Source organism: Momordica charantia, assembly GCF_013281855.1.
Source record: "Momordica charantia cultivar OHB3-1 chromosome 7 unlocalized genomic scaffold, Mcharantia_2.0 BLBB01000007.1, whole genome shotgun sequence".
Classification (NCBI taxonomy): Eukaryota; Viridiplantae; Streptophyta; class Magnoliopsida; order Cucurbitales; family Cucurbitaceae; genus Momordica; species Momordica charantia.
The window spans coordinates 16,774,855-16,784,605 of NW_028275165.1; the positions used below are offsets into that span (position 1 = coordinate 16,774,855).

Here is a 9,751-nt window from a genome sequence, read left to right on the forward strand (position 1 = left end):
ATTCCCCCAAGTCGCCATCGTTCAGTGGACCTTCTTTCTGCTCACATTTGGCCTTTAAGGCCTCCACCTGAGCGTCGAGCTTGCCCCTCAGCTGGTCGAACTCCGCCCTTGTGATCACCCCTGCGGGAGTTGCTGGGTTGTGAGAGGATTCAGCCTGCTGGTTGGAGCTCCGGTGTGAGCGGGATGGTAACTGTCCTTTTCGAAGAGATGAGCCTCTCTTTCTGTTGAGATGCTCACGGAGGTCTCCCCTTCGGCGAGTGTGTCCCTCGCTTTCGTTTTCTTCGGGATGTTCCTCCTCGACTGGGCCGAGGTGGGAACCCCTTTGCTCGCGTATGTCAATGCGCGTCATTCGATTTTCAGATCGGGACCCTGTGCCTGCAGCTAGTATCATCTCGTTATACATTTCCTCCATGGACTGCATTTGTGTGCGCATTGCCTCCATTTCTCTCTGGAGTGCGTCAAAGTTCCCACTTGTTGGAGCCGGGGCTGGACCCCGGGCGCCCTTCTTAGAGGTCCCACCTCGGCCACGGGTGGCCTTGGATGTCCTTGGGTGCGCGGGTGGTAAGACAGGCGCGGTGATTCGTGCCGACCTGCGGAGGGGTTCTGTTGCTAGGCCGCCGTGACCTTGCCCCTCTACCACTGCTGCTCTGACCTCCCTCTGGTGGGCATCGCTGGCAGCTAGAGTCATTCGATCTGCCGTATTGGTCGAGTTTGCTGGTTGAACCATGTTCGCTTGCGTGTTGGTTCAAAAGAATTGGGATGACTTAGATTGTCCTCCCCACAGACGGCGCCAAATTTTTATGCAAGGATATGCACAACAGTGTATTTCAGATTGCAGCTCGAACTCGGCCTCCGGACCGATCTGAATACTTGGGCGGACCTGCACAAAAAGGTGAGCACTCCGACGATCAAGTCAGTATAGGTTGGATTCCCAGTTTAGTTCGAGGTCAGAAAATCATCGTACCTGATCGCGGAGTGAGGTCCTCTACTTATGGGTGGTAGTCCCGCTAATTTCGCGACGGTTACACCCGGTAATATCGGGACCGTCGGTTACACCCGATAATCTCGGGACCGACGGTTACACCCGATAATCACGCCGCTGACAGTAGCTCACATCGGCCCCCACCGAGCTTCCCGGTAGGTCGGACCTTAGCCAGGTTCACCTCGGCCCTCATACTTAGCATCTGTTAACGCTAGTGGTGGTGATCTCGGCGGTCCGAGCTGGGGCATGACTCATGGGTCACCTTGGGGCACCAATGGCTGTCCTCCACGTATCCTGGGTATTCTTTCCCCCGAACAAATATATTTTGGGAAAGTCACCTATAAACTATAAGCATTGATACAATCGTAATCTAAAAACTTTCAATTTAATCGATGACCTCATAAATTATAAAATTATTGCTACTAAACTTTATTGTCATAACATTCATAGTGGTTGGGTTAAATTACAAAATTATTGCTACTCAACTTATTCCAAATATATGCCACTACTCAAATGTTTGGAAAAATATTACCTCATATTATTTGAAAAAATGAATTGAAAAAATATTATTTTCTTAAAGTAAAATGTAGTGGTAAATGTTTGAGGGTAAAATTGTAACAATTTTCACCGATGTCTAGTTAGGTTTTGGATGTTTTTCCCATAAATTAAGGTTTAATTATTATTTTAGTCTCTATACTTTCAACTTTGATTAATTTTGATCATCATACTTTCAACTTTTGTTCATTAAGATCTCTGTATTTTGAAACTTATACTTCTTAAAAAATGACTATTTTAGTTAATATTTGCAAAAATTTAACATAAATTCTACGAACAACGAAAACCCTTTTTTTAAGTATAAATTTATGCCAACATGAACTTAGCTCAACGGTAATTGACACATGTTTCTCAGCAAGAAATCATGAGTTCAGATCCCCTACCCTTGCTGTACTGGAAAAAAAAAAAAGTTTATTCCGTAGAATTCTACAGGAGTCTAAATGGACATTTTAAGAGTATATACTATATGGAAAAAAAATTAAGGAAGCTAAAACTAGACACTAAAGGTACATTGACCAAAAATATTATTTAAACTTAAAATTAATATTTAGAAAAATATAATTATGGACTGGGCCGGCCCAGTGCCCGTGCCCGAGCCCGAAGAGCACTGCAATTTCCCAAACCACAATCAAAAACCCTAAAGCCGCCATTGTTTTGCAGTGTTGCAGCAGAGGAGCTAGCAAAGGTGTAGTTCAGCTTCAGAGGATCGGAGGCCGTCTTCTTCTCCACGCGCCGTCGCCATGGGTCGTATGCACAGTCGAGGGTTCGTCTATTCTTTCACTGAAGAAACCTCGCGTTTAAGATTCATCGAAAAACCTGTTTAGAAATTGCGAATCATTTTTTTTTTTACTCTGCTTATTTGCATTTGCAGTAAGGGTATTTCAGCTTCGGCACTGCCGTACAAGAGGACGCCGCCGAGTTGGCTGAAGATCTCCTCTCAGGATGTAGGAATCCCTCAAACTTTTGTAGATATTTGTTTAGAAATCTATGGAGTGGATAATGTATGTGTTGGGATAGTGGATTCATATGAATATCATGGAGTTTTTATAGAGCCACTGAATAATGAGGGAATACTGTAGGCTTGCTGATTAAACGTGGATGCGAGAACATTTGAGATAATTTAAGCAGTTTGCAGTTCAATATTTTTATGATGATTTCATCTTGTGGCCATGCATTTTTTGAACATCAGAATTCCTTAGATTCTTTTATCTGTGGTTAGAAAGTTAGTTCTTCTTGGGAAAGATTGCGTTTTAAGTTTTAACAGATTGAAAATGAAAATCGTCGCAGTTGATTTTAATGGAATACGGTGATATGTTTATTAGTGTCATCTGAGTGCTTGGTCTGATGATTGTTCTTGTGAATATCTAAGATAACCGAACAAGTTCTTCCATTGTCGATGTCGATTTAACTGTTTGTTAGTCTAAAGGAAGGGAGTCGAGTCTCTGTAATATATGTAGAAATTGATGGCTTTCCTTTGACCATTCAGGTTGCCGAGAACATTTGCAAATTTGCCAAGAAGGGTTTGACACCATCTCAAATTGGTGTTATTCTTCGTGATTCTCACGGGATTGCTCAGGTGAAAAGTGTAACTGGGAGCAAGATTTTGCGAATATTGAAGGCTCATGGTGAGCCCTTTCTACTCCCTTCCAACAAATTTCTTCTGCTTCATACATAGTTCAAGATGACTATGTGATCTTTTTACCATGTTTTGTTTGTTGGCTCAGGGCTAGCTCCTGAAATTCCGGAGGATCTTTACCATCTCATCAAGAAAGCTGTTTCAATCAGAAAGCATTTGGAGAGGAACAGGAAGGACAAAGATTCCAAGTTCAGGTTGATTCTGGTGGAGAGCAGGATCCATCGCCTGGCCCGGTATTACAAGAAGACAAAGAAGCTTCCCCCTGTTTGGAAGTAGTAAGTACTTTTGAGGCTCATAAGAATATGAATTATAGTATCTGAACTTTTACATGAAAATATTGCATAGGGTAGATTAAATTCAGTTTTTCAACTGCTTTCTGATCTTTAGCCTTTAAATTCAGTTTAATCCTGGAAAGAATATAAAGGATGATAACAAGCAAATCTTTGTTCTGCTACATAATTGGTACTAAAAGTAGCAACTAGATTTAATTTACAATGCATCAACTAAAATGTTGCTTTGCCATGCTTTAATATTGTTAGTGTGAACTGCTAACATGTGTGTAACTCAGTGGTAATTGACATCTGTCTCTGACCAATAAGTCATGAGTTTGAATCCCTCATTTTTGTGCTTAGGAAAAAATATAGTTAGTGTGAACTTTTGTTGCATGGTGGATTCCGAGACTCGTCTTTATAGAGTTGCATTAGACTTGTTGAGAATCCATATAAATGAATTAAATTTACCCAACCCATCCATATAAATGAATTCTCATTTTTCTCAATTAAAAGTTTGGTTTGTTATAAAAAAAATTTATTATTCATCCTTAACAAGACTTGAGAATTTATATACATGTATATAGCATGGGCATTGGAGATCACACTCCTTGCAATTATGCTCATGGAAAGCCCCACATTTAGTCTGGGTTTTGAATCATCTGTTACTTAGAGTATATCCCCAAACATCCAAGTCCTTAACTTACAGCGCATCTCCAAACTTGTCGATCCCTTACCTTAGATCGTATCTCCAAACTTGTCAATCCCTTACCTTAGAGTGTCGCCGATCCTTACAACTACAAATTTCTTAAGTCCTTACCTTCGAGTGTATCTCCAAACATCCCTGATCCTTACAACTAGGAGACTTTCGAGGATTTTAGACTTATAAAATTTGATTTTGGCATGCTTTTATATTTGATTGCGAAATTGCACCAAGTTTTTTGTATTCTTTCCAATGCTGAATTCTCAAATTGATGGAGAGAACCATTCTTTTTTTTACAGTGAATCCACCACGGCCAGCACCCTCGTGGCTTAGGAGAAGCAAGTTTTTGGTGATTACTGAGAGAAGCATGGAGTTATTTTGGCGATTAAACTTTCCATCAGTACTCATCAGCAGTTAGTTAATATGTCTTGTGCTTATACTTAAGAGGTCATTCGAGTTTTGTAACTCTTAATGCAAATTTAATTTCTGCTATGCTTTTGATTGGTAGGGTTCTTTTTCTTTTCTTTTTATTTAAAAATAATATTGAACTGACATCTTGATTTAGGGAAAATGAAAGATCGACCTTGAAATGTATTGAATTTTACTATTTTGCTTGGAAAGTGATTTCAACCTATTAAAATTCATCAAGATACATTCCAGTTGAGATGATTTTTGTAAAAAAAAAAATAATAATAATAAATAACGATATAATGTTAATCTAACAATATTATTCGAATTTTTTTAAATTAATCTTTTTTGTCATGGAGTTTCTAAATGCTTGTCAATTCGGATTTGATGGATTTGATTTGATGAATACTTATCTGGTAGATTTATCTCTTAAAACTATTTTTTAATTGTCATGTAAATAATGAAAATTTTGAAAATGTCTGTGATCTCAATATTTTCAGATTTTGAATTTGAAATTCTATCTCATTTTGAATCTGAAATTTTAGAAGATAGAATGGTATTAAATATAAAAAGTTACTTAATATTATAAATTAATTTCACTTTTATTAAAATTAAAACATGTATAATATAATATGTTATAAATTATATAATATAATTAAATAATAATTTTTAAAAACGTATAATATATATGTTATTAAATTAATCAATATTATTTTAAATTGAATTAAAATTTAGTTTGTAATTATCCTAGTTTAAAAATATATTAAAATGGATGGCACTATTTTCCCTTGTTTCCAAATATATTAAAATAGAGTTCACTCTTAATTGCTTATAGACATTTTTTTAAAAATTTTAAATACTATCTAAATTAACAAATAATCATTTTACTCTTTTTAGAGACTTCTGCTTTCAAATTGGTTTTACATCCTAAATATAGCAGAATTTACCAAATGCAATTTCAATTACCATTTTGGTTTTAATTTTTTGAAGACTAATCTTCATAAAAAAGAATAAAAAGAAAAAAAAAAGGCTACTTCCAGTCTACTTTTTACAAAGGTTTCCAAAATCTAAGCCAAAGTTTTAAAACTTAAAAAATGGTTGTAGCATGTTTTTATTTTTGAAATTTGGCTGAAATTAAACAGGTTGCTAAGAAAGATTTAAAAAAAAAAAACCAAATAAAGAGTGAGAATGCAGGAATAATTTTAAAAAACAAAAAACAAAATGATTATCATAGCCAGAAATTAGTGTGGCCATCCACCCTCATTGCAAGTATAGAAGTAAAACTAATAAAAGCTAAATCAACGACGAGATGCAATCCCACAACTCAAGCTACAATTCAGAAGGGTATATAAAATGGGCACCTCAAGAACATTCCATGAAATAGTTTCAGCCGGCAATTACAAACACAAATGATTCCATGATAAAAGAAAATCAGGGCTAGAGCCATCTGAATCAATGCATCAAAAATTTTCTGCTAAGCAATTTTCAATACAACTGTATTATTTGATTGATGCATCAAAAACTCGTACCTGTCTCCCACAGATTCAGTCACCTAAAAGTCGTCGTCATCCTCTTCAGCTATATGCTTCGCGAGTTCTTGCTCCTGCTGTTGTCTTTCTCTCCTTTTCTCGGCACTTTCTTTTTCTTTATGTGAATTTGGTGGGAACCGGAGAGCGCGAACAGCCTCGTTATGCATATTCAGGCAAAATGCAATCCTCGAGTTGAAGGCTATTTGAGGTTCGTTGGTCAAGTAGATGTCGCCAGTCTCCTTGGATACCATCCATCCATTCGCATGGTCAACTGTGGCATCGATTGCTCCATCTCGGATTGCCTTGGAGACGATACTCTCCGCATCAGCAACAGGATTTGCACAGTCCAGTCTCAGCTTTTTAGCAACATCAGCCAGAGAGATACGTGAATAAGAAATGCTAATGTTGCGAAGCCCTGTCCTAATAACGTTATGTCGCAGCCTCACAATCAAATTGTTGGTTCGATCTGTGCTGAAAGTACTAGAGAATTTCTCAGCAACGGTTCTGAAAAGCTCCAAGTCACCAATTCTCACAGCCTGAAAAGGCAAACATTATTACTAAAGAGTAGAATAAACTGCAATCGCACGGACATCATCTTGACTCAGTGACAAACTTCAGTATAATTCTTTGAAAAATGCCAGACCTCTGCATTTAAAAATTATTGTTCTTTATGCTAATACGAAAGAAACAAGCTGAGGGAGAACACGAGATCCTGTCCTTCCAAAGACGTACACCATATTTGAGCTAAAAGATATCCTCTTCCTCCATTCATATTTGCACAGTGACAAACTTTGGTATAATTCTTTGAAAAACGCAAGAACCTCTGCATTTAAAAATGATTGTTTTCTATGCTAATATGAAAGAGACAGCCCGAGGGAGAACACGAGATCCTGTCCTTCCAAAGATATGCTCTCCCTCCATTCGTATACACCCATTCACATAATTACCCATACTAGAAGTAACTAACATGTGGGTCCCACTAACAGAAATCCCCTACATCACTAACACAAGATTTCCCACTACCCTCGTCCTCTTCCTACAATATAACCTCACCTTTGTAAGAAAAATAAAACTTACCGAATTCATTTTTGTTAAAGAGAGAAATGATACTGCTTAAAGTTTAAACTTAATGGAAGAAATAACCTGAACGTTTCAAATTTGACCAATAAAACTTACATTAGTAAGTTCAAAGTATGGCCTCAGAGCTGTCTCCATGCCTTTCTGCATGAAAACCGTCCTCTCAGGAATTTCTCCCAGCAACAAGCGAACAATGATTGCCCATTTGTTGCATTGCACTCGGAAACCAAGGGCTGCAATGGGTGCTTTCCGAGCGGCTTGTAGAAGAGACTCCTTTGCATCTGTATACTCCAGCTGAATGGTCCTAATCTTGCCAAGGTAAAACAGGTACCTACAGAACTGTATTAACCAATCACGGTAAGATACATAGCTTACAACTAAAATTCTAATTCCCAATTCTAACAAAATGAGGAAATTTACATCAGCAAAACATCACTAAAATTCCAGCATATGATGCTTGGATTCTTATGCATCAACGTTCTACAAAACTGCTATACTCTAGAACTTCAGAAGCATACAGCCAATCAGGTCAAATCAGAAATTCCAACATCAAATTACCTAAACTATTTAAATGATAGCCAGGTTACACCAATTACAAGCATTTCCACAGATGCTTGTTTCCTAAGAATAAAGAAAATAATGAAACCAAACTCAAAGACACCTATTACAAGCATTTCCACAGATGCTTGTTTCCTAAGAATAAAGAAAATAATGAAAACCAAACTCAAAGCTATAGTAATTAAAAAACTTGCCTGCTGATTTGAGTGAGCTTCAAATCGGGGTGCCTTGGATCTCAACTTCTCTGCTTGATCATAAAGGTTGTAGTGGAGGTAATTACGAAGTAGAAGGTTGAGAAGAGTTTCCTACATCACATTGTTATCCATGCATAAGGTACCATAATATACTCATGGTGGTATGCTCGGAAAAGATCTGAAGAACTACCTGACCCAATTCATCATGGCGCAAGGTTGCAATGCGATGCAGGGCTAGGAGGTTACTGTCAACCAAAGTTTTCCAGTTATAAGAAGAGTATCTAATATACGATTAACAAATCCATTCAACTTTACATTCATCCTCATTCCTATACTGAATAAAATTTTTAGAACCATACCTACATAAAATAACTACCATATCCATATTACAATCTTAGATGATACTCACCCCCTTATTTCAGCAAGATCACCAGTGAGTTCATAGCTGAGGGAGTAATAGAAGTAGAGCCTGGATGCTAGCACATCAACCGTTCTCCTATTCAGATTCTTCAGCCGGGCAATGCTCGCGGAAGCACAAGCCTTAGCCTGAAATTGTCCAGCAAGTACTCAGGACAGCAAGCCAAAAGTTAAAGGCAAAATGTGAAAAAACAATGGTCCCTTAGCATAATACCTCACCTCATCATATTTCTTCTGATCAATCAAAAATATTAGCACAATCAAATAGCAGAATATCTCTATCTCGGGCAAGGGGTGTTTGGCAGGAGCCTGTGTTGCCGAGTCAACATCCATTTCGTAGCCATCATCCTAAGAAAAATTTAAAAACTCAGAACACTAGCACCATGAACCAAAACTTATATTGAAAATACCCACTCAGTAACAAAACAAAGAGCCTTAAAGTTGCATTCTTCGGATGAAAATCATTCCTTCTGTGAAATTTCGGGATACCTTAGGAAGAAATGACGATAACCTTGAGTGAACCTCGGATCCTGGCGGGAGAACAAGATTCAGAAATTGAGAAAGAACTGAAGCCTTCAACTTCCGCCTCAACGCCATAGTCAGACGAATGGCACGAACAATGCGCCGAACTTCTCGGGCATAAGCACCAGTCTCAAGAAGCGACACAATCTCTTTCAAATCTGATTGGAAGAAACCATGAACAAATTTCAAAATCAAGCTCTCTAACGATTGAATAAAACCGCAAAGACTTACTATTCAACAATATACCGAAAGATATTCCATCCCAACCCCAAAAAAAAACACAAGTAGAGATTCGCATTCAAATAAACAACGGCACAAAAGCAAGATTGAGAAAAGGGGGGGATTTTTTCTTACGCTGTAGAGTAGAGGGAGAAGTTGAAGAAGAAGAAGAAGACAATGGAGCAGGAAGCTCATTCATCTCAGCGTCTTGGGTCATCTTCGCTACAACTTCTGAATGAGATATCCCACAAACTACGCAAGTAAATCCACAAATTCCTGGTGGAGAAACGAAAATACAGAAACGAAATCGATAGTTCAAATGGATCTAACCTCAATTAGAGATAAAGCACAGGATCTTGCAGTGAAAAGCGATGAGAGGAGGAGGAGAAGAAGAAGAGAGGGTTTCTCCAATTTTCTTCCTGAGCAAGACAATTCAGTAAAATGGCAAGCACGGGGTGAATCCAAATAAGACGACGTCGTTTTGCCTTTTTTTTCTTTTCTTTAATAAAGATAACTAAGAGCGCATGTGTCTTAAAAAAACTTCTTTTAATTATTTTTAGAATAAAAAAAATATAAAAAAGTATAATAAATATATATTAATTTCAAAAATGGAATTAGGGACGGGGTCAGGACCTGCGGAAATCTTTTTCATACCTAATGTAGAGACATAAAAATATGCCAA

At 37.8% G+C, this 9,751-nt stretch overlaps 2 protein-coding genes across 3 annotated transcripts; one reads left to right on the plus strand and one right to left on the minus strand.

Annotated features, from left to right (window-relative positions):
* Positions 1 to 2,140: 2,140 nt before the first annotated feature.
* On the plus strand, positions 2,141 to 4,749 carry LOC111013762 (small ribosomal subunit protein uS15). The gene is made up of 5 exons (XM_022288288.2): positions 2,141 to 2,300; positions 2,409 to 2,481; positions 3,024 to 3,162; positions 3,262 to 3,448; positions 4,445 to 4,749. The coding sequence occupies exons 1-5, from the start codon at positions 2,278 to 2,280 to the stop codon at positions 4,476 to 4,478; spliced, it is 456 nt and encodes a 151-aa protein (XP_022143980.1). The 5' UTR covers positions 2,141 to 2,277; the 3' UTR covers positions 4,479 to 4,749.
* A 1,128-nt stretch (positions 4,750 to 5,877) lies between these two features.
* Positions 5,878 to 9,541, minus strand: LOC111019235 (putative 26S proteasome non-ATPase regulatory subunit 3). 2 transcript variants are annotated; one of them, XM_022295585.2, is made up of 9 exons: positions 9,400 to 9,541; positions 9,205 to 9,300; positions 8,818 to 9,008; positions 8,548 to 8,676; positions 8,321 to 8,457; positions 8,102 to 8,156; positions 7,912 to 8,022; positions 7,259 to 7,498; positions 5,878 to 6,618 (listed from the first exon to the last, which is right to left on the minus strand). In XM_022295585.2, exons 2-9 carry the CDS (start codon positions 9,284 to 9,286, stop codon positions 6,106 to 6,108), a joined length of 1,458 nt encoding a protein of 485 aa, XP_022151277.2. In that variant the 5' UTR covers positions 9,287 to 9,300; positions 9,400 to 9,541; the 3' UTR covers positions 5,878 to 6,105. The 2 variants fall into 2 exon arrangements, with proteins under 2 accessions (XP_022151277.2, XP_022151283.2); XM_022295591.2 differs by lacking the exon at positions 9,400 to 9,541 and having other exon boundaries at positions 9,205 to 9,319.
* Between the last annotated feature and the right edge of the window lie 210 nt (positions 9,542 to 9,751).

Bases quoted from the DNA above. Each gene is read 5' to 3' on its own strand.
- LOC111013762 (XM_022288288.2), top strand. From the start codon at position 2,278: ATGGGTCGTATGCACAGTCGAGG. The intron at 2,301-2,408 runs GTTCGTCTATTC...TTGCATTTGCAG, and splicing joins GGTCGTATGCACAGTCGAGG to TAAGGGTATTTCAGCTTCGG. The intron at 3,163-3,261 runs GTGAGCCCTTTC...TTGTTGGCTCAG, and splicing joins GCGAATATTGAAGGCTCATG to GGCTAGCTCCTGAAATTCCG.
- LOC111019235 (XM_022295585.2), bottom strand. From the start codon at position 9,286: ATGACCCAAGACGCTGAGATGAATGAGCTTCCTGCTCCATTGTCTTCT. The intron at 8,023-8,101 runs GTAGTTCTTCAG...AATGTGATGTAG, and splicing joins GCCATGATGAATTGGGTCAG to GAAACTCTTCTCAACCTTCT. The intron at 7,499-7,911 runs GCAAGTTTTTTA...TGGTTAATACAG, and splicing joins AAGCTCACTCAAATCAGCAG to TTCTGTAGGTACCTGTTTTA.